General features: G+C 32.8%; 1 protein-coding gene across 7 annotated transcripts in view; it reads left to right on the forward strand.

Moving 5' to 3' along the window:
- The window catches only part of LOC101888203 (synapse-associated protein of 47 kDa), a 155836-nt gene that overhangs the window by 121781 nt on the left and 9615 nt on the right, over positions 1-24440 (forward strand). For 6 of the 7 annotated variants that reach the window (XM_059123206.1, XM_059123208.1, XM_059123205.1 and 3 more), the window contains one exon: positions 3979-4344. The exons of the other annotated variant lie outside the window; for it this stretch is intronic. In XM_059123206.1, the coding sequence (XP_058979189.1) occupies positions 3979-4344 (366 nt within the window). The remainder of the gene's footprint in view (positions 1-3978; positions 4345-24440) is intronic. 7 annotated transcript variants of the gene reach the window in all.

The raw sequence follows: 24440 nt of genomic DNA on the forward strand, positions 1-24440 counted from the left end.
AGAATGGCCTTTTATATGTAGCATACTGTTAGAAGTTAATAGCCTCTTCAATGGAGCCTCAAAGTGTAAACGAAAATCCTTCAGAAAAAAACCAACGCTGCATTTTTTCACATTATTTTCCTGCGCCTTAAAGTATACTCCACAATATGTTTTTATTACACAATATTTAATAGGTGTAGTACAATACTGTCAATGCAAAGGAATTTTTAATTGTATCCCAACACGTTTAGAAGAAATACGCCTATCTTCAGAAAGGCTTTCAACTGCAGTATACGTTTTTAAGAGAAAAAAGTGTTTGTCTTTCCCTAGGTAGGGATTGTTCTACAGAATGAATTGATTGATTTTATATGGTGGACTGTTAGTCTACAACATGTCCTAAGCGGTACATGCAGCGACAAACTGTCGTAGTCCAATTGAATGACACTAGAATATCTGCGCTGTATTGTGGCGAATAATTTCGGACGAACCGAAGAGATAAATCCAATTCCATGATGAGCGACCTTAGGAGTAGTATTAGAACATTTATCATCTAGAAGAGAATTTTCCTCGAACACCAGGAGTGAAGTTATTACAATGTTTGGATTTGGATGGTTGCACAGCTTTGAATTCTGGCCCTGAATAATCTATGGACAGTGGACTTTAAAATATGAAAGTAAATCCGCTGAGGTCTATGCAAAGGACCTTCGAATTCATTTTTATAAAAATAAGACCCTGTAAAATTTTTTATTGGCAGACGAATTTTAAGACTGTAGGAGGTGGACATCTATCAGCCATATTAAGCTACAAAACTTTATCTTTCTGGGTCTCCAGGAGGAAAAAACCTTTCCTTTCCCCTAGTGAGACCTATTAGTTTACAAAGAGCCACCTTGCTGGTACGCAGGGGTAAATGGGAAGAAACCTATGTAGAGGAACTTCTAATGTGTATGACCTTCAAATGCACTTTTACAAACAGAAGACGCAGTCCGAATTTCCTATAGGCAGACCAAATTTAAAGACGTTTTAAAGTTATTTAATGTACCCAGGCCATAAACAGGTCATTTATAGACAGTAAACCTTGCACAGATTTTGTAAAGTTAAAATTATTTTTAAGGTCTTCTATTGGCTGAGCAACTTCTGCAGGTATTTTATATGGGCAGAAGGCCTTTTGCAGGTCTTCTATAAACAGAAGGTCTTTAAGTCATACGGTTGTTTCAGATCTTCTAGAAGCAGGAGATCTTCTCCAGATGTTCTATAGGCAAAACATTTCCACAAGTCTTCTCTATGGTCTTTTGAAGATATTTTTCCATTGTCAGGCGAAATTTAAAGACATTTTAAAGTTAGTTTTTTAAGCAAAAGACTATCCCCGGATCATTTTAAGGCAGAAGGCCTTCTGACTTCAAAATATCTCCTTTATACAAAAAGCTTCCACAGGTCACCTATAAGCAGCGAAATTAGAATGTACTCTAAAAGTCGTATATTTACAGAGGAACTTCAAAAAGCTTTTTTCCGTAGGGTAGGCCAAGCCAAACGTTTGTTGCAGATCTTCTCTAAGTTTCTTTAAAGCAGAAGGCTTTTTACGGGACATATGGAGGCGGATAGCCTTCCCACTTCAAAAGATCTTCTTTATATAAAATACTTCCACAGGTCTTAGATAGAAAGAAGGTCTTATTCAGGTCTTCAGTATTTAGACCTATTCTTGGTGAAAGACTAGACCCAGCACTAAAAGTTTTCTGGGGACCGTTTAATGGTCGAAGGAAAAACTTTATAAAGGACTTTTATATCCATATAGATGTTCCAAAAGTTTTTAATTGGCTTTAGCTATTCTAACGAACCTCTTCGGGAATAAGATCTTCACTCCTCTAACCGTTTTCTCCTGTAGATAAAAAAAAACCGTTTGAAAGTCTTCCAAAGACAGAAACTTTTTCCAAATGCCACCCGACTAGTTATCTAAAGTTAAAATGTTCGCTTCCTTGGGTGTATGGTGTGGGTGGTGGGTGCCCTATAGCCTTTATTTCTATAATTTTAAGAAGCCCTTTAAGTTCTTAATGACCTTTTTTCTATAAAAAAAAACCTCTGTAAGAGTATTTTGTCCGAAAGCTCTCTAAAAAGCCTTCTGTCTATCGAAGGTATCCACAAATCGTCTACAAATAGCATACCTTTAACATCGTCTACCTATAACCGATCCATGTATTTTTTTTTTTTTTCTTAATTTTAAAGACCTGCTATCTTTAGAAGCCCTCTTGAAGTGTCTTATATAAGACCCTTTCATAGGCCAATCTGTTGAAGACCTATTTCTATGTATTCTCCATACATAAGACCAATTTGAAAGTGATATTTTTGTATAGCTCTTCTTAAAATGCAGGAAACTTCTATTGTTGGTGTTTTGATTTAAATTTTTTACAACCTGGCAAGAGGGCCCCGGGCTTTATGTGATTTGTTTATGAATTTTATATGAAAAACAATAATTGGACCAGCCCAAATGGTTTCGAAATACATTTGTGTATACGTTCCTGCAACCATTGGAGCCTTCTATAGTCATATCTCAAAGAGGCATACTTTAATTAGTAATAAGATTTATAAGTAAAAACCCGACTAATATATTTTTAGCTTCGATCCTTCTTATTACAAAATTGTATTCTTATATCCATTGAGAATTTTCTTCCTCCTTGATTTTGTATATTTCCTTCTGTTTTTGGTATTTTATTTTAAAGTTTTCTCTTTATTATTTAATTACCAGCCTTTCAGCTTTCTTTGTTTTAATAATTTAATTTTCAAAAAATACGCTATTTTAACTGCAGCTAATAAAAACAAATTTTAAAAAATTCGAATTCAAGCAAAAAACAAAAACCAACCCTGATAACGTTTTATAACTTCTCTCAATAAAGAAAAAATATATTTACAAAAAAAAATGAAACTCTACACACTCTCTCAGTTTTCAAATATCACTATCTATCTACCTCTCTGTCTACCTCTCAATATATTATCACACACACAATTTCAAACTTAACAAAAGAAAAGAAAAAAAAGAATATCGAAAACATTTTTTACTCTCACAGTATTTTTGAAAAGAAAGCTTATAGTTTTACTCTTTTTGTACATTCCATTTTAAGTTTTTTTTAATCTCTCTCTCCGTCTGTTAATATGTCTCTCTCAGACAGTTTTAGTTTAAATAAATTTTAGCATTATGATTTTGGTTCATTCTAATGCGAGTGCACTGTAAAATTCAATTAATGCACACATGCTCTTATGACTATTATTACTTCTCCTCTGTCTCTCTCTCTCTCGCTCTCTTAAACTTTGTTTTGATTTATACTATAACTGTCTGTCTAAGTTTTGCAAAAAAAAAGTAACTCAAGCTTAGACTCTGAAATAACACTGATTTGTGAGCAAACAACAAGAAAAAATAACTAAAAGAGAAATGCCTCTTCCAACGTTCTCATATGAATCTGTAACGTTTTTTTCTGTTCTGCTCTCTTTCTAATGATCTTTCTCTTTAAGTTGTTTGTAATCATTTTCCCCACCTTTGATTTGTTTCTTTTTTTCGTTTTTCTCTTTCCCAAACTAGACGGCTAAGTTTTGAGTTTTTATTTAAAAAAATATGAAAAAATACCAACAACAAACTATGCACAATTTTTGTAATTTATTTATTTTATTTAAAATTTTTATTTTTTTAATAATTATTTATTTTTAATTTCTTTTTTTATTTTCATATTTTTTCTTGATTTGGATTTACTTTTTGATTTTTATTTGGATTGAAAATTTGAACTGAAAATTCAAAACTACACGACTCCACGAACAAATCGAACACTACCAACAACACCACCACTACATTATACAAACAAATTGTCAATAAAAAAAATAAACAAATTAAAATAAAAATCTAAAAAAAAATTGAAACCAAAATTTGACATGGAATCCCGGAAAAAAAAACCCCAAAATCAAATAAATCAACCAACAATAAATAATGAAAAACCAAATAAAAAAACGAAATAAAATTAGTCAAAGTTTCAAAATCTCAAGAAACCACCACCGCAACTGCCGGTGATGGCTCAAAATTAAATTCCAAACAAACAGCATCATCATCTTCCACTGCTTCTTCTGCTCCATCTTCTAAAAATGATGCCACAAAATCCGAAAATTCTTTCGTTTCCATAACCCAAGAGCCGCAAAGGGCCATGAAACGTTTAGAATCGACCTCGGAATCGGAATTCGTTTCCGATACCTTTCAAACAACCGTGGATAGTGAAGATTTGGAAGAGATTAAAAATGGTATGCGCAAACTCGGTATTGATAGTATGACCCAGCAATTGCAAAATGCTTCTTCTTCTTCCTCCTCCTCCTCTGCGAATGCCCTGAGTAATGATGGTAAGAATTATTATTTTGTGTTTTTTTTTTTCTTTTATTATTTTTATATAATTTCTGTTAATTTATATTTGTGTTTGTGTGTGTTAATTTGGATTGGGTTTTTGTTATTGCAATGTTAACCTTTTTTTATTTATTAATTTTTGGTTTGTGTAAGCTTTTCTATTCTTGTGTATATTTCATATTTAAGTTTGTATATAACTAAATATTTTAAAATGTGTTGCCATATTTTTTTAATCTAATCCTTATATTCATTTTTTAATTTTGTTAACTCTTTTTTAGTTTAAACCATTGTTAAAAACTAAAATCGTTATTATGTGCAAAAATACGTTAACAATTAAGAGGTAATATTTTATACGATATATGATTAAATTTTCAAAACATGTATTTAATATCTAAAAAATTTGAAGGACCTTATAAAGAAAAAATATTTATATAGACATATGGTATTCTAAACTTAAAACCAATTATGTATAAATAATTTTAATGATTATAAAATTCTCTATTTACAAATTAATTAAGTACGTATACATTAAACTACAAATTTATATTTGTTTAATGTATACACTTGGTGAGATGAAAAAACTGCAACAAAGTCAAACGCCATAAATTTTACATTTTTTTAAATTTTATTGAATGAAAGCAAAAAATGTCGGAAATAGCATCAAATTTTAGAATAAGTTTAGATTTGTTCGAATTGATCACCTTTGGCACGAATTATGGTCTTCAGACGGCCAATGAAACCGTCACACGCTGCCCGAATGTTGCTCCGTGGTATTTTGGCCTATTCCCGGCGAAGCGCTTGCTTGAGGTGATCGACACTTTGGTATTTTTTAGTGCCAACCTTGCTTTCCAAAATACTCCAGACACAATAGTTCAACGGAGATTTTGGTGAACATTGTGCGCTGGAAATGAAGCGAGCAACCTCATTTTGTAACCATTCTTATCATATTTACCGAATGGAATATTGCGATATGTTCAGCTTACGGGCCATTTTTCGGCCCCTGCGACGCGGGTTTCGATCAAGTCGCTTCTTTACTTTTCGAACCATTCCTGCTGATGTTGCTGCTTTCTTCCGTCCACTTCCGGGACATCGGGCTACGCTACCAGTATCATCATATCACCGTAACGAGCGATGGTACGAGACACAAAACCTTTATTCACATTTAAATGCTAGAGTGATTGTGGTTCTTCAGCCAAATATAAAGAAATCATACTATCACGCTTGAATTCCATCACGAATAACTTTTTTTCTGGAAAATTCTCACCAAAATGCTTTTGTACGCTTGTAAACAATATAATTAGCTGTCACTGGAATAATTTTAACAGCTGTCGGACGAGTGGCTTAGAAATGACTGCAGTCTGAAATTGGTTTCAGTTTTTTCATCTCACCCTGTATATTACAATGTTCCAGATAAATCTGGAATAAATGTTTGTAGCATGGATTCAAGCAGTTTAAGGTATTTGGAAATGGCTTCTTTCCTGTCATTGTTTATATATTTTGCAAGGAAACGTTAATTTCTTGCTATTCGGGTCCCAACTCATATTCCTAAAATGGATTGGATGCCTTTTCTCTGTGCTTCCCTGGTTTATATTATTCCTTATATGTTTGATATTGAAAAAGGAATATATGGGTCCACAATTAGGTGTAGGTTTCATATAACGGTACTTTCTGATTTTCGATGTCTCGAAGACCTCCGTGCCACATTCTAACCAATTCATAGATTTTTTATGAATATTTTTTCAAGGAGTATCGTCGATTTTTTTCTTTACATTTTTTATGCTTATTTTTACAGTCGTGATTTTTTAAGAATTGTCGGACCAGCCATCGGCCGTGTTCAGTAAATATTTTTGCAGACACTTATGAGCCAGAATCGTGAATTTTTCAAGGACAATAAGATTTTTTAAAGAATATTTCCATAAAACGGTTTCAGTCCATAGAAGCCTTTGAGAAAGAATAACATCCATAACAAAATACATGCGAATGAAGAAGCACACTAAAAAAGTTCCTAAAGAATCTGTTCTATATGCAGAAAATATAAAAAGGCTCTTAGAAAGTGGTTCCTGCAACTAGAAGATTCCTTTCATATAGGAAGCTCAATAGACCTCTTATCCTCTGGAGGGTACCTATTCTGTAGAAGAACCTTCATACCTTTTTGTGAAACCTCTCGTAACTATAAAATATCTCTGGCTTCCATCTATAAAATCACTGAGAGGTTTTAAGGACCTTTGTTCAAGAGCACATATAATCATAATATAATTAACTTACATTTTTCCAGGTTAGAATTATAATTAAGAATATTTAAAAAATATTTTCAAAAGAGTCTTCTATCTATAAAAGCCTTAAGCCTTCAAAGAGTTCTACCAAAAAGCTCATGGAGAAATATTTTTTCTGCAGAAAAGAAGAGAAAATTAATGGGAAGATCTGTGTGAAATATAATTCATGTAGAATAAGTTGAATGGCCCTCCCATATATGGGCTTCCATCTAAAAAAACTGTGAATGGTTTCAAAGGAAGGGCACTGTTTAGTTTTGTAGAAACTGTACATGTTGTAAAAATAGTTTGTGTGTTGAATGTTCTTCTTTAAATTCTTATCTCATTTTTATTTGTCTTTTCCGAAGAATGTAAATTAGTTAAATAAAGAAAACACTTAAGATGCATGTGTTTTCCAAATGCTAGGTTTATGGTCGGTAATAAATAATGTAATAAATGTCACGGCCATAAATAGAAGATAAGAAAGAGTCGATCACAAATTAGGTACGTTTCGTTTTCTCCCGCAACGTATTGTGTGCGTTAATGCACAGCGTGCATTAGTAAATAAAATGCATGTGTTAATGTATTATATGTAAGCTTTAGTGTTAAGAATATGTTGTAAATAAATTGAGTTCCCTTCCAGCCACGGAACGAGAAAGATCAACTCGCGGCATTTTCTTTTTCTTTCGTTAGTTACATCGCTTTGTGATGAGGAGTCGACCTCATCAGGCACATTAAATTATGGATTTTATAAGAATAATTTTCCATTGAAGATAAACTAGAAACTTTAAAAAAATTGAATTCACAGAAAACTTGAGAAATAACACCTAGAGATAGGTGACCTTCGCTCGATTTTCATTAAAAAATGAAAAACTTATTCTACACACAGAAAATGGAAATGGTGACTACAATTGTAAGATCTCTGTGAGATAGCTTTTCTTTCGTTGAAGCTTAAAAGCATCCATTTATTCTAGGACGTAAAACCTCTGGCTACAGCTTTATGCTTCCGTTTATAATACCTGTGGATGGTATTTCACCCATTGCAATATAAACTTTTTATATTAAGAATCTACAGAAGTTATCCGATTGAATGAACTCATCAAAGATCCTTCATATACATAAAAGGGGTTTATCTGTAAATGAAATTTAGAATGTATCCTATCTCAAGGACTGTCAAAAATGACTGGGTTTTTCAGTTTGTTAATAGAAGCCTTACAGATGGTCTATGACACAGATGACCTTTCGTAGATTTCTCATATCTAACTTCTTTATAATCTCTACTAAATATAGTTGAATTCTTTCTTTGAAGAGACTTCCTCCTATTTCAAGACCACAAAGCTAGAGCTTGGAATAAGGCATCGGATCTATTCACTGAGGCCTTGTCAAAGCCTGCATAGTATAGTAGTATTATTGGTCAACAGATCAGTCGTTTTTCTATGACCTTAAGCTTTACAAAATTATTTAATTTTCCATTATAAATTTGCCATCTGCTATGACCTTAATAGTCATTAAAATGCACTAATAACGATTTTATTATTACCAATTATTTGTCTATATTATTCTCATATTTAGTTCTATTTTTTTTTTTTTTTTGTTTATTTAAATTTTTATTTAATCATAAACACGTTTTAGTTAATCATTACTAATTATTTCAATACAAATATTTACTATATCAATTCCATCATTGTGAACAAAAAAAATCCACCATAACCACAAAAGCAATAACCTTCAACAAAGCAACTTCAAAAAAAAAAAGAGTAAAACAATTAAAAACGAAATGGCAGACAGATTAGTGTTAATTCAACCACAGAAAAAAAGTATGATTTTTTGGTTTGTGTGTATACTTTTACCATGCATTGTATTCTATATTCATTACATTATTGAAAATGGCCAACGAAGCCTACCATTGAGAAAACATCGACCACGAACCTCGAGCCTCCCAGTTCTTATTCTTCTTCTACAGCATTTGCATCAACATGACAACCACCCATCCGAGCTCATCATCAACGCCACCATCAAACATTAGCATCGGCATTAGCATTAATTGCAAAACAACAAAAAATAAAGCAGAATAAAAACAATAGCATTTGCCATTATCAACTTGCAAAAAAATCACTTCATAAATACAGTCAAACCTGGTTACGATAAACAATTTTAATAACTTATTAAATAAAAATAATTTTATAAATTAAATTTAATTACTTAGTCTTATACTTACAGCTGTTGTTTTGAAGTTAAAAAAAATTGGTCTGCGGTAGCCATGTTTGACTGTAGTTGTAAATTAATATTAGATTATGAGAAAAAAACTAAAATCTTTTTTTTTCCTAGAAAACCAATTCAATAAAATTTCTTCTTTAGTAAATATTTGCACGTTTTTTTAAATATATAAATAATAGTTTTTTTTATAAGTTTTTTATATAATTTTGTTTGTTTTTAATTGTAAAAAACAAGACTAAAATATAAGCAACAAAAACAAAATGGCTTGCTGTGATTAAATTGTAAATTTATCCCAGGCAAAATTGTAAATTTATTAAGTCCCTTTCAAGACCTTTTATAGACAGAAAACCCTCTCAAGGCCTTTTATAGACATATGACCCTCTTAAAGTCCTCTATAGACAAAAGACCTTCTCAAGCTCTTCTATCGACAAAAGATCTTCTCAAGAACTTTTTTTGACAGAAGACCTTCTCAAGGTCTTCTATAGACAAAGGACTTTCCCAAGGTCGTCTATGAACAAAAGACCTTCCCAAGGTCTTCTATAGGCAAAATACCTTCTCAAAGTCTACTATAGACAGAGGACTTTCTCGAGGTCGCCTATAGACAGAAGACCTTCTCGAGGTCTCCTATAGACAGAAGACCTTCTCCAGGTCTTCTATAGACAGAAGACCTTCTCCAGGTCTTTTATAGACAGAAGACCTTCTCCAGGTCTTCTATAGACAGAAGACCTTCTCCAGGTCATCTATTGAGAGAAGACCTTCTTCAGGTCTTTTATAGACAGAATACCTTCTCCAGACCTTTTATAGACAAAAAATCTTCTCCAGTTCTTCTATAGACAGAAAACTTTCTCCAGGTTTCCAGGCCGTTCTCAAGATCTTCTATAGACAGACGACTTTCTCAAGGTCTCCTATAGATAGAAGACCTTCTCAAGGTCTCCTATATATAGAAGACCTTCTCAAGGTCTTCTATAGATAGAAGACCTTCTCAAGGTCTTCTATAGATAGAAGACCTTCTCAAGGTCTTCTATGGATAGAAGACCTTCGCAAGGTCTTCTATAGATAGCAGACCTTCTCAAGGTCTTCTATGGGCAGAAGACCTTCTCAAGGTCTTCTATGGGCGGAAGACCTTCTCAAGGTCTTTTATGGGCAGAAGACCTTCTCAAGATTTTCTATAGGCAGAAGAACTTCTCTTCTATAGACAGTAGGCCTTCTCCAGGTCTTTTATAGACAGTAGGCCTTCTCCAGTTCTTTTATAGACAGTAGGCCTTCCCCAGGTCTTTTAAAGACAGAAGACCTTCTCCAGGTCTTCTATAGACAGAAGACCTTATCCAGGTCTTCTATAGATCTATAGACAGTAGGCCTTCTCCAGGTCTTTTATAGACAGAAGTCCTTCTCCAGGTCTTCTATAGACAGAAGACCTTCTCCAGGTCTTCTATAGACAGAAGACCTTCTTCAGGTCTTCTATAGACAGAAGACCTTCTCCAGGTTTTCTATAGACAGAAGACCTTCTCCAGGTCTTCTATAGACAGAAGACCTTCTCCAGGTCTTCTATAGACAGAAGACCTTCTCCAGGTCTTCTATATACAGAAGACCTTCTCCAGGTCTTCTATAGACAGAAGACCTTATCCAGGTATTCTATAGACAGAAGACCTCATCAAGGACTTATATAGACAAAAGACCTTCTCAAGGTCTTCTATAGACAGAACCTTCTCAAGGTCTTCTGTAAACAGAATACCTTCTCAAGGTCTTCTATGGGCGGAAGACCTTCTCAAGGTCTTTTATGGGCAGAAGACCTTCTCAAGATTTTCTATAGGCAGAAGAACTTCTCTTCTATAGACAGTAGGCCTTCCCCAGGTCTTTTAAAGACAGAAGACCTTCTCCAGGTCTTCTATAGACAGAAGACCTTATCCAGGTCTTCTATAGATCTATAGACAGTAGGCCTTCTCCAGGTCTTTTATAGACAGAAGACCTTCTCCAGGTCTTCTATAGACAGAAGACCTTCTCCAGGTCTTCTATAGACAGAAGACCTTCTTCAGGTCTTCTATAGACAGAAGACCTTCTCCAGGTTTTCTATAGACAGAAGACCTTCTCCAGGTCTTCTATAGACAGAAGACCTTCTCCAGGTCTTCTATAGACAGAAGACCTTCTCCAGGTCTTCTATATACAGAAGACCTTCTCCAGGTCTTCTATAGACAGAAGACCTTATCCAGGTATTCTATAGACAGAAGACCTCATCAAGGACTTATATAGACAAAAGACCTTCTCAAGGTCTTCTATAGACAGAACCTTCTCAAGGTCTTCTGTAAACAGAATACCTTCTCAAGGTCTTCTAAAGACAAAATATCTTCTCAAGCTCTTTTAAAGACAGAAGACCTTCTCAAGCTCTTCTGTAGACAAAAAACCTTCTCAAAGTCTTCAAAATACAGAAGGCCTTATGCATGTGCTCTATTCCAGAAAACCTTGTACAGCTCTTCCATACCCAGAAAGCCTTCTACAGGACTTCTAAATATAAAAAAAAACTTTAAAAGGTTTTCATTTAATCACATCAAACTATTTGAGCACATTTAAAAAATATTTTAAAATTTGTAAAAAAAAATATTTAAAAAAAAATTGTATATTCGAAATTTTCAAATTCAAAATTTCCCCTTATTTTCCATTTTTTATTCAAATTTTTTTCTTCTGAAACATTTTATAAATTTAATTTCTTAATATTTACAACAAATCTTACCACTCATCAACTCAATAAAATTATAGCAATTCAAAAATCGTTTTTAAAAAATTCAAAATATTTCCAATAAAATACAACTTGTCCACCACCTCCCTACTTTTCATTTATCAACAAAATCTTTTCAAAACCCCACAAAAAAAATACATCAAAACGAATACAAATCTGAGAATACAACCCTGTAAATGTTGTATATTTTTCTCTTTTTTTCTTCTATTTTTTCTCTTTTTTCTTTTAATTGTCAATATAACAAAAAATCTTAATAATGTAAAAAATACATAATTCTATTTAAAACAAATACAACAACAGCTTTTACATTTAATTACTAAACAAATCTACAATGAAACGATTAACAAACAAGAACAACAACAACAAAAACTCTTTACCCTTAATTATATAATAATAACAACTATAGAGAGATCAATATAAAATTTTTGTATAGAATAACAACAACAAGAACAAAAAATAATAATATCAACAACAACAACAACGCAAAACCACAACAACAGAAAGAGAATATCTTCAGAAAAAAAGTAAAAAACAAAGAAATAAGTTAAAAAAAATATAAAACAAATATTTATATATGTTTAGAAACCAAGAACAACAAAAACAAGTTATATTCGTAAACGTCATAGCCGTTTAAAAAAATGCAAGTTTAAAATTAGATGTTGATCTTGATGATGGTGTCGATGTCGATGACGATGATGATGCAAAAAAACCAAACCAAACGATAAAATCTCCTCCTAATATATATCAACAAAAGTATATCAAGAACTATTTTTTCCCTCAGTAAAGAAAATAATGAACAAATAAATTAGTAATATATTAAAAATAAATAAATTATAAAACAAAAATCTTATGAACATTGAAGAAATAAATACTGGACTCACAAACACATCGTACACTCACAACACAAAGGTGAATACTGAAAAAAAAACCAAATTTCCAATTGATCGATTGCTGGAAGATAATTTTAATAATATGATTTTAACAAATGTGCTCTCTATTATTATATTTTGTTTAAAAATTAAATTATATTTGTTTATGAAAATAGAGCTAAAAATAGAAGACATGTGTATCGGTGGTTTTGAAAGTTTGAATAGCAAAGTAACCTAAATAGTGGTGAAAAGTTCTCCCAATTCCAAATTTTTTGGAGTTGAGGTTCCTTGGAATTCTTGAATTTATGGTGTGTATAGTGTCTACGCATTTATTACTGATAACAATAGAAGGATTATTTTGGTCATTTTTTTAATTTTAACCTTCAAGTCAGTCGGGAAGAGGGTCTTTTTAGTCCTTTCTTCAAGATATAATTAAAAACTCCCTTTAAAAGGGAACGTGGCGTATTTTACAAATGTATTTTTCAAAGAACTCTACTATAGATCCCAGAAGAAATTAAAAGTCCAAATCTCACATAATCGCCATGAATTCCTATATTTATAAAACACATTTTAGGGTTAAAGTCGTACTTCGTCTGCACTTATGTGAAATTTTCCTACAAAACATTGGAGGAATACATATGTTGTCAAGAAACCCTAAAATATTTCATAGTTTTTTGATAAATTTTCTTCGGCCTTTCTGAGGCAAGTTGGTGTATAACGAAAGGCTTAAGAATTTCTCTATTAATCTCAAAATAAACTATATATCCCACTTAAGTCGCCAGATAAGGTCAAGAATAATCCATGATCGTGTCGCGGTACTAGTCTTCTTCCAGTACTTGGGAAGATGCTGACGAGAAGACAATTGTGCATCGACCTTAGGAGAGATTGGCCGAAGGAGAGAATGAGTGGCAGATCGATTTTAAGCCTGCAAGTGGTATAGAATATACGGGAAGCACGTGAAGCGCTCTGTCGTTAAGTCTACCAGCCCGAACTTTTGGGGAATATTTGTTGAATTTAATATGTGATGGTTAAAAATCATTGAAGCCTGAGGGAAATGAGATAAAGCTTTGTTAAGTCCTTTAAATCTGCGAGCAATAGAGTGACCATTACGGTCGTTCGGGTTTGTCCACAATATTTAATCTGTGGTCCATTTTCATGGAACATGATGATGGATCCTCTATTGCGACAACTTAGCTCGCTTTGTAAGGACCGCGCGTTAGCAGATGACTTGCTCATTAAGGTAGAATTTCAGTCTCGTTTTGAGATAGAACAGTTGGGGTCCACAATGATGTCGGTATCCAAGTGGCAAGGGACAATGCTATTGAAAGGTAGGTTGTCTAATAGCCGACGCCGCAGTTTCATCTTTGATGGTCGGTAGCTAAATTATAAGGCAGAATTGGGGTATTTGGACATCTGAATGAGTGAGAGGATACATTTTATTCCCCATCCTGATAGGCCCAAAAAGAACATGTGCAGTGTTGTAGGTAATGCCCGTCGTATATTGAGGTCTGATTGAGGTCTCAGTCTACGTGCGTTACGTATGGTATATGCTGGTATGTTTCTTGGCTGTGCAACATACGGTGCCCCAAGGGTATGGGTGTCGCAAGAAACTGTCATACCAGCGTATCATGTCTACCTTCTTGCCGCTGAGGCCATGTAGGTGCTGTTGGGTGTGCCCCCTCTTGTCTCGGTGGGGATACCTGCAAAAGTGTGTCGTTTCTAGCCAAGGTAGAAGGCGTGGAGAGATTGAGTGCCATTGATCGCAGGGATCGCCGTTGTGTGAGTTCGTAAGCTCTAGTTGGCAAACTATATGGAAGGAGAGCGAAAACGGGCATATAACTTTCAGGTTTATCCCTGATGTTACATTCGTCACGACTAACCCCGATTTTGGTTTTGGCCTACATATGGGATAATTGTTGACCGGGCATGGATCTCTCAATGCATGTTGGCATAGGAGAAACCTTTCTGCTACAGAAGAATGTAGATGTGTGGTGCTCCACTCGAGGATTGAGTGCATGTGCCGTGTCATCTGTATCACCCATGTAGATGTCCAATGGTATGTGAGTCGTGTACTCTCCACAAACTCTACTCGTGCCAGTCTTGTATAATATTCAGGTTGGGCGTTCCCTGGTCGTAGAACGCTAGTTTAATGTAGGTCGTCTTGTGTTTTTGTTGTTTTGTGGGCCTGTACAATTTTAAACGCGTATGTTTTCAACGAGAGGTTACCAGTCCCTGGTTGCATGAGACCGAAACTTGAAGTACCACGTTTACGAGATGTGACCAGAGGTTTTTTTTCTGGTACCGGATTTGGTGGGGAATCCCACAGAATTGCAATTATCTGCCTCATCATCACAGATCTTTACGATCTTTATTGGGTGTCAGAGCGGGAGAGATGAATAGGTCTCGCTCCTTGCAGTGAGCTACGCTATAAACGATTAGCCTGCTCCACCAGTACGGCTGATGGATCAGTCCCGTGTTGTATGGAACAAAAACTGGCTGTAGTATTTCTTTCCTCTGATAACTCGGGTGCCAGGAACCCCTAGATCTGTTGATATAGCCGAACTACGAATAGGCCCCTGATTTGCGGTGGTTGTTGTTTTCACCCGAATCGCGGGTAGAGCTTCGGCGCGATGTGGAGTTGCATTCTCAACCTGATGCTGTGACCATAGAGCAGCAGAGGTGTAGTCCTCAAGCCCAAACAAAGAGGAAAGTGAAACTCATATAGCGGATCTTCGACTGGATACCTGCGGAATAGACATAGAACACTGTGGAGGGCTATTTCTCTCTAAAAGAGCCCTGGAGAATCTGTCTATCTGTCTGTCTATACAGCTTCTAGCTTCTGAACAAAATGAAGTAGGTTGATACAATTTTGCTGAGTAGGATTTTTGAAAATCGGCTATATAGGCCACATTTTGATATATCCCCCATACAACTGTACCGTCAGATTTAAGGCAAATTGACAGTCTGTAATCCCCATATGTAAGATACAAAGAACTGTTGTGCAAAGAACTGTTGATATAGATGCAAGTTTGGGTATAGTCCCCATATAACCGTAACCCCGATATTCGGGGAAACAAGTGTCTCACAACAATGTTTCAAAAATAATGGAAACTTTGTAAAAATTATCTTCCAACAACGATAACAACTCTCAACATAATTTTAATTTGACTGATATTGTTTTTTTCAAATTTTCTACAAATTTATTTTATTTTAATTTGTTTTTCCTATTATTGAAATATTTTTATTTTTAATTTGAAATATAAAAAAATATATCCTCCTACTATCCTATCTCTATTAATCCTTATAAATAACAAACTGAAAAAATATCCTGCAATGAAATTTCTTTAAAAAAATCGTTTCAATAACAATTCCAACTAGTTCTTAAAAAAACAAGATTTTATGTATTTTTTGTTGTTTTTTTTTTTTTCAAACTTCGATTGAACCCCACTATATTGAACCTACAAATTAATAAATATAAATTTCCAAAAAAACGAAACAAAACTTGAAATAAAAAATTGTCATTATTTTACTTTTCTTTTTCTTTTGAAAATCATCCCCACAGAAGATTGAATGGATTTACGCTAAAAGAAAAACTATAAAACAAAATTAAACCAAAAAAAAAAAAAACAAAAAAAGAAATATAAAATGAGAGCAACCCCCCTATATTAACATAAAAAAAAAAACAAGAAAAGAAAACAAAGCAAAAAAAACTGAAAAAATAAAACAAACAGCATCAACAAGAACAACTGCAACCACATGAAAAATGATAATTAACAATGAAAAGAAAAGACGAAAATTGTCGAAAAAATTCCCCAGTTAAAGAAAACCAAAAAAACTTCACAAAACTCCCCTCATTTTCTCTGACAAATAACAAAAAAAAAACAGAAGAGAACCCTCAAATGTATTATTGCGAACAAAAGAAAGTAACAAAAAAACTCAATCTCAAAACTAAAATCCGCAACAAAATAATATTTTTTTTGCCATACATACACCACAACAACAAAAAATTGTAAAAGAAAAAAAATCCAATCGCAAAACCAAAAAAGTTTAACATTTTGTGTGGTAAGTTTCGTAAAAATTCTAATTGTTGGTCTATCAAAAAATTTATTAAAATTTTTTTCATTTATTTTTTCCCATAATTAGTTACAAAATAAAATTTGTTGTTTTCTATAGTGGTATTCATTGCAAATTTGTTAATTTTTTTTTTTTTCGTTTTCAATATATTATCCAAGATAAACAAATTATATCGATGTTTGTTAGCAGTTTTATAAAATATTATTTCATTTTTCTATAAAAAAAAATATTCATATATAATCTATGTGTGCGTGTATTTTATAGTTTTTAAATTTAATTTTTATTTATATATAATCATATTAGACATCCCTGGCAAAGAAAACTATACACAAAATAATATTTGTTTTATGCTACTTCTTGTTTTTTATTCTGTTGCCGCATTGTGTCTCAGTTCGTTTTGATTTTCGATAATTGTTAAATAAACTATATTTATTCTATACAAAAGAAAAATTAAAAAACACTCAAGCTAAACTAAAATTTTTGAATTTTATATTCTTTAGCGCTTTTTTCATTATATTTATTTTATCATTCATTTTTTTTTTCATGACAACAAAAACCAAGTAAAAACCGAATTGTTCGAATTATTTTTTTTTTTTTTCGAATTAGGACCTAACTTGCAAAAGTCTTCAAAAAACCATATTTATATACTTTCCCAGAATTTCGAAAAAATCATACAGTCGCCAAAACAAAAAAAAAAAAAAACTAAAATTCGGACAGCTTGCTTTATTGGGAATTTGGGGAAGATTTTGAGCCAAAAAAAAAAAAAGCGAAACCGGTCCGACAATTCTAATTTTCCTTCCATCTTCAATCCACAGATACCCCTTGTAGGTCGAAACTGGTCCGACAATTCTAATTTTCCTTCCTAATTTCCCATGAAAATATTCTTGGAATTTCGATCCAAATTCGATTCGAAAGTTGACAAAATCTTTAGGCTTTCATTCGACCCTTTCTTCATATTAAAGAAACATATTAAAGTTATTTTATTTTAAGAAACTTTTCTGTACATCTTCAATCACAGATGCCCTTTGAAGGTCTTCCATGGACAAAAGCCATCTTGGCGATATTCTACAAATAAAATACATACAGAAGGTCTTTTATATAAAAAAAAACTCCTCTGAAGCCTTTATCCACATAGAAGACCATAGGCAGGTCCAGAATGGCCTTAGAAAGTGTTTTGTATATGGATGTTCTCTTATATAGAGGATCTCTGAATTTTTTTTCTTATGGCAAAGAAATGCTTTAAATATACTTATGTTCTAAAGAAAATCTTCCCAAAAAGCTTATTTTTCAGAGAACGCATTTAAAAACTTCCATAAGACCACTAAAGGTCCTTCAACGCTAGGATAGCATCTTTTCTATTATATCGAAGTCCTCTGAAACGTTCTTATTTTCCTTCTATAAACTGTTCATATTATGATAGATAATCCATTCTAGGGAAGGCCGTTCTTATATTCAGAAAAACTCTCTGAAAGTTATTCGAAAGATCATCCATTCTGGAGAAGATCTCCGCAAGCTTTTCTATTCTCTGAAAGCTCTTTTATTCTAAAGAATATTTTTTGATATTATGGAAGTTATCATATAACTTTTAGAGAAAGCTCTTCCATTTTTGAGAAGTCCTGTGGAAGCTTATATACAAGATTTTAGAAATATATATCCCATCTAAACGATCTTTTATTTTAGAAAAGTACTTTAAAAGCTCTTTTTATTCTAAAGAAGAAAACATTTGTTTAGAAAATCTCTGTAAGGTCTTTCATATCATAGAAGACCTGTGACAGATCTTCCGTTCTAGGGAAAAGCTCTGGAAACTCTTTTATTCTGAAAGCTCTATTATTTTAAAGAAGATATCTAAAGACGTAAATTCCGTCGAAAATCATTGAAGTTCTCTGAAAGATATTTGTACTGAGGAAGTTCTCTAAAAGCTTTTCTATTTTTGAGAGGTCATCTGAGAACATTTTTGATTATAGGAAAATCCCCTGAAAGCTTTTTTATTCTACAGATGAACTAAAAAGCCTAATTTACTCCATATAAAGCTTCTGAAAGTCTTTTATCCTCAAGAAGATCTGTGAAAGGTTTTATATTCTGGTACATTTTCTATAGAAGACCTCTTAAAGAACTTTATTTTTTATACGTAGATGACCTATTGACGCACTTAGATAACTTCCTGGTGATCTTATAGAATCATTTTATCAACAGAAGACTTTCTGGAGGTATAAATGCAATATCTTATGGGGAGCTTCTTTGCAAAGGTGATCTTTGGCGGGTCTTCTGGTGGAAAATCCTCCTGAATTATTATATAAACGCTGGGATGTTTACAGAAGACCTAAACATATATCTGTTTACATATATCTGAGCCTCTCTAGAGATCTTCTGCACATAGAAGTTCTCTTTTAGGTCTTTAATGCATAGAGGACCTGTGGAGGTATTTTATTCAAAAAAAGACCTTCTGGTACTTTGTTATCCAGGAAATACTCTCTAGAGTTCTCTTTATGAATTTCCTGTACAACAAATCATTTCACAGTTCTTCGTTATAAACCACCACCTTTGAGACCTTTGACGAGTTTTCTTTTTGGAAAGTTCTCCAGATTTAGTCTATAAACGCTGGTATGTTTACAAAAGGCCTAAACAGATATATGAGCCTCTCTAGAGAACTTCTGCACATATAAGTTCTACTTTAGGTCTTTACTGCGTAGAAGACCTGTGGAGGTATTTTATACAAAGAAGACCTTCTGGCAGTTTTTTGTACAGAAAATAATCTTTCTAGAGTTGTCCCTATAGAAATTTCCTGTTCATCAAATCAGTTCGATATTCTTCAGTATAAACCATTACAATTTATAAGAGGCTCTCTTGCTATCCACTATACAGAGAAAGTTCTCTAAAGGTCTTCTATGACCATCTTAATCATAATAAATATAAAAATTCAATTTCGAGGTGTTCCATACAAGGAACATTTCCCAGAAAATGCTCTAAAGGTCTCACATTACGATGAGGCTATTTGAAGCTCTTCTATGAATAGAATTTCCTTACAACACAGACTTAGAGAGCTTCTAAAAGTCTCCCATTCATATTAAAACTTCATACCTCCAAATGCCCTTCGTTTCATAATACCTAGAGTCACCCATAAATTGAAGACCTTTACTATTAAGAGAAAACTTCCGCCTTAAAAGGCTTCTTTTCTTTAATGTTTTGAAAAAAAAAATCTTCAAAAATCCTCGATATCCCTTGTAAAAAAATATATTTAAAAAAAAACATATGAAATATGTAATGTATAGATGATCTTCCTCTCTTCGGAAAAACTTTCAAACAAAATGTTTTATATTTTTTACAAGAAAACGTATCCTTTGGGAAATGTCCTGTAGAATGTAGAAAGAAAACCGAAACGTCTTTCATGTCTTCTTTCAAAGAATATAAAACTATTTTTCGGTATTTTATAAAAGAAAAGGCTTCTATGGAATATAATACCAATTAATGGAAAAGTTTAGGCCTAATTTTCCACAACCCTTCTCCTATTTACTACTAGAATTGCTTTCATGTTGGGAGCCATATTTTCGCCACATGTAAAACGTACAGTTTCAATTTTAGAACATTTAAGAAAGTTATGTATATCGCAATCACACACATACATTTATTATCAATATAATTTTATTTGTTTCTTTTTTTATATCAATCAACTTTAAATCGTATAATACCAACTCACCACACAAAATCGATAAATAATCGATAATTTATTTACAGTGAACCAAAAAATAATAATTATTCCCAAACTCCCACTACCCTTCCATAAATATATTATAAACATTACTTTCCAACTACTTGGAAAGAATGTTGTTTTTTTTTCAAATGATTATTTTGTAAATGTTACAATATTTTCTACTTTTTTTTATTAATTTTTATGTTTTTTACTATTGTTTTGGAATGCACTGTGTCTTAAAAAAAAACAGATTTGAATTATAGATATTTTATAAAAAAATATATTTTGTATATAACATAATTCTTTTTGTTGTTTATTTTATGAGTAGCAGAGAATTCTTTTTTCCCCCTCATTTGTTTGTTACAATACAATGGCAATATAACAATACCCCATGACATTTTTAAATGTGCTAATAATATTTTTTACGTTTTTTTTTGTTTTTTGTTGTTAATTTAAAAGTAAATGCTTGCATTGCCAATGTCATAATTATTATTAGTATATATATAGAAAATATATTTTGTGTAATATACAAAAAATATATAAAAATATTCAAAGAATGCTTATATATTTAAAAATACATATCATTTTTATATACCTATAACCATATAAAAAAAATATTTTTTTTTTGTTAAATATTTTTATTTTTAATTTAATGTTTTTTGTTTTGTTTTCATTTCCCCCCCGTTTGTGTTTATTTTTTCTTCCTCGTTCCCTCCTTTGCGCCATTAAACCAAAAATACCAAAAAACAAGATTACATTTCAGTTACCATACGTTTGCCCAAAAGTATTGTGTGTCACAGTTTTTGTTTAAATTCATTTCCAAGAGACGACAACTAATCCTGCAATAGAAAAAAAAACCAACAACAACTACAAAACAAAAATACAAATTCTCTTATTTATATTTATGTTTATTTATTGTGTGTCGTACACACACTTTTATTTATTTAAAGGTAATTTTTATGAAGTTGATTCAATAATTGTGGGATTGTCACTAACTAATCCGAACAAACTAACGGTGTCTGGGCCAAAAGCACTTAATCGATCTTGTAATTTACACACTATTTTGGGTAAACTTTTGAGAGTTTAACAACAACAAAAAAAAAAAAACCACCAACACACATATCTCATATATCGGAACTTACATTGCAACACATACATACTAAACGAATGATGGTATAACCAGACCATAATTTATTAAGTGAATTTGCAAATAAATTTATTTTATGTGTAAATTTATATGTGTGTCCCTGAATGCATATCTGTGTATGTATGTATGTGTCATGTAATGCTTATTTTTAATATCACCCATACATGTTTTAAAAATAATTTTTATATTTTTTTGGTAACTCGACAACAAATGTGATAAATTATGTGATAAAGAGAAAAATTTATCAGGAAACGTAAACAAAACAAATCCTACAAGAAATATATAGTCAATTAAATCTTTGACAGTCCTTGAAAAATATCATTTATATGACGTGGTTCTTAAAATATATTGAAATACCCAAGATTATTGCCAGATAATTTCTTAAAAATATTTCAAGACTCAGATTTATAGCCTTAATTATCCATGGAAATACACGATCGAAGTCCTGAAAGTCTTTAAATAAATATACATTAAACAACCCTTGATTATAGTTTGAATAGCACTTGAAAAAGGTACTTGCCAAAAACATCAGATTATAGGTCTTGAGAGTTCTTGAAAAAATTATAGCCACGTTAGTCTTTCAAATTCACGTCTTTGCCCTAAAAATCCCAAAAAAAGTGTTCAAAAATCCTTGAAACATTAGCAAAAAATTCACGACTTAAGCCTTGGTAGTCCTTGATAAAATACTTAAAAAATTCTTCCTTAGAAATTTTCCTATAAAAACTTAAACTAAAGCATTGTGGAAAATATATTCTGGAAAAATTCAAAATTATGGTATTGGTAGTACCTGCAAAAATTATTCTCTAAAACTTCCCGGGCCTTAAATTTTCATAAAAAAATCAATTATTATTGGTTATAAAGTTTTCAAAAAGTCAAAAAAAAAAATTCAAAAAACTCCTCTATAACAGTATTGACAGTTCGTGAGAAAAATGCTTCAAAAATACTTTATTCCAGTATTAATAATCGTCATAAAAAAATAATATAAACGATTGTACCCTTGATATCCTTACAAAAATATATAAAAAATAATCGATTATAGCCCCGAATCCCTTTGAAAAAATTCTTGAAAAATCATAGATGATAGCCTTGAATATCTTTGAAAAAAATGTTTAAAAAATCATAGATTATAGTTTTAAAAATATTATTTAAAAAATCCGCGATTTTAACATACATAGTTCGTAAAAATCCTAGGTTATGCAATTTATAGTCCTTGAAAAATTTTATTTAAATATCCTCGATTAGTCCTTCAAAAATATTAGAATATAATCCGACTTAGCTTAAAAATCCCAGATTATAGCGCTGAAAAAAATATTCCTCAAAAAATCCTTGAAAAATTGTACAATTCGACAAAAGTTTCCCAAAAGTGTGCCCAAGAAGAGATCCACACGTTAAAGCTAATGCAGAGCTCTTTAAGGAATTCTCTTTGCGCGGAAGACCTTCAAGAGGTCTTCTAAACAAGAAAATCTTCCGAAGATATTCTAAGCACAAATCTTTTAAGAATCTATGGCTAGAAGACCTCCTAGAGATCATCTACGTCTAGAAGATTTCCTGGAGCTCAACTATGCGTAGAAGTTCTCATGAAAGGTCCTCTATACGTAAAATACTTCCTGGTGCCCTCTATGCGTAGAAGATCTCCTGGAGGCCATCTATGCGCAGAAGACCTCACGGAGGTCATATGTACGTAGTTAACCTCCTGGAGGTCATCTATTCTTAATAGACCTCGTGGAGGTCATCTATGCGTAATAGACCTCGTGGAAGTCATCTATGCGTAGAAGACCTCTTGGAAGTCCTCTATACGTAAAAGACATCTTAGAGGTCCTCTATATTTAGAAGACCTGCCGAAGGTCCTCTATATGTAGAAGACCTCCAGGAGGTCATCTATATGTAGAAGACCTCTCGGAGGTCATCTATATGTAGAAGACCTCACGGAGGTCATATGTACGTAGTTAACCTCCTGGAGGTCATCTATGCGTAGAAGACCTCTTGGAGTCCTCCATACGTAAAATACTTGTTAGAGGTCCCCTATACGTAAATAACCTTTTAGAGGTCCTCTATACGTAAATAACCTTTTAGAGGTCCTCTATACGAAGAAGACCTTTTAGGGGTCCTCTATACGTAGAAGAACTTATGGAGGTCCTCTATACGCGCAGAAGACCTCCCGAAGGTCTCCTACATGTAGAAGACCTCCCGAAGGTCCTCTATACGTAGAACACCTCCCGAAGGTCCTCTATGCGTAGAAGACCTCCTGGAGCTGCCCAAAACGTAGAAGACCTCCTGGAGGTCCTCTATATGTAAAAGACCTCCCGGAGGTCCTCTATATGTAAAAGACCTCCCGGAGGTGCTCTTTATGTAAAAGACCTTCCGGTGATACTCTATACGTAAAAGACCTCCATGAGGCTCTCTGAGCTCATAGCTGAGCTCCATAGAAGAGCTTTCTGAGCTCTTCTATGAGTAGAATACCTTTCCGAACTCTTCTATAAATGGAAGTCCTTTCTGAGCCCTCCTATGAGTAGAATACATCGCTGAGCTCACCTATAAGCAGACGACTTCTTTTATACATAAACGACCTCTTTGGGGCTCTTCTATACATAACAGACCTTTGACAGACTTTTGAGATCTGCTATACATAGAATACCTCTTTTGAGCTCTTCTATACATAGAAGACCTCTTTTGAGCTCTTCGATACATAGAATACCTCTATTGAGCTCTTCTATACATAGAATACCTCTTCTGAACTATTCAACCTCTCCTCTTCATTGAAGACCTCTTTTGAAGTCTTCTATAAATAGAAGACCTCTTTTGAAGTCTTCTATGAATAGAAGCTCTCTTTTCAGCTCATCTATGATTAAAAGTCCTCTTTTGAGCTCTTCGATACATGGGCACCTCTTTGGCGCCTTGAGCTTTCCACGAATTGGGTACCTCCTAGCTCTTTAAATATGTGCAGACGATTTCATAGATATCTTCTTGTTATAGAATAACTATTTATTTGAATCTATTCTTCAGAGATAGGATATTCTCAACCTGCTACTTTCTTATATATGTATGATGGTGTAGTAGAACCGTGAACCGTAATTTATCACATTTATTGTAATGTTTTTGGATTTTCTTTTATTTTAATTT

This window comes from Musca domestica, unplaced genomic scaffold (genome assembly GCF_030504385.1).
Source record: "Musca domestica strain aabys unplaced genomic scaffold, Musca_domestica.polishedcontigs.V.1.1 24, whole genome shotgun sequence".
Classification (NCBI taxonomy): Eukaryota; Metazoa; Arthropoda; class Insecta; order Diptera; family Muscidae; genus Musca; species Musca domestica.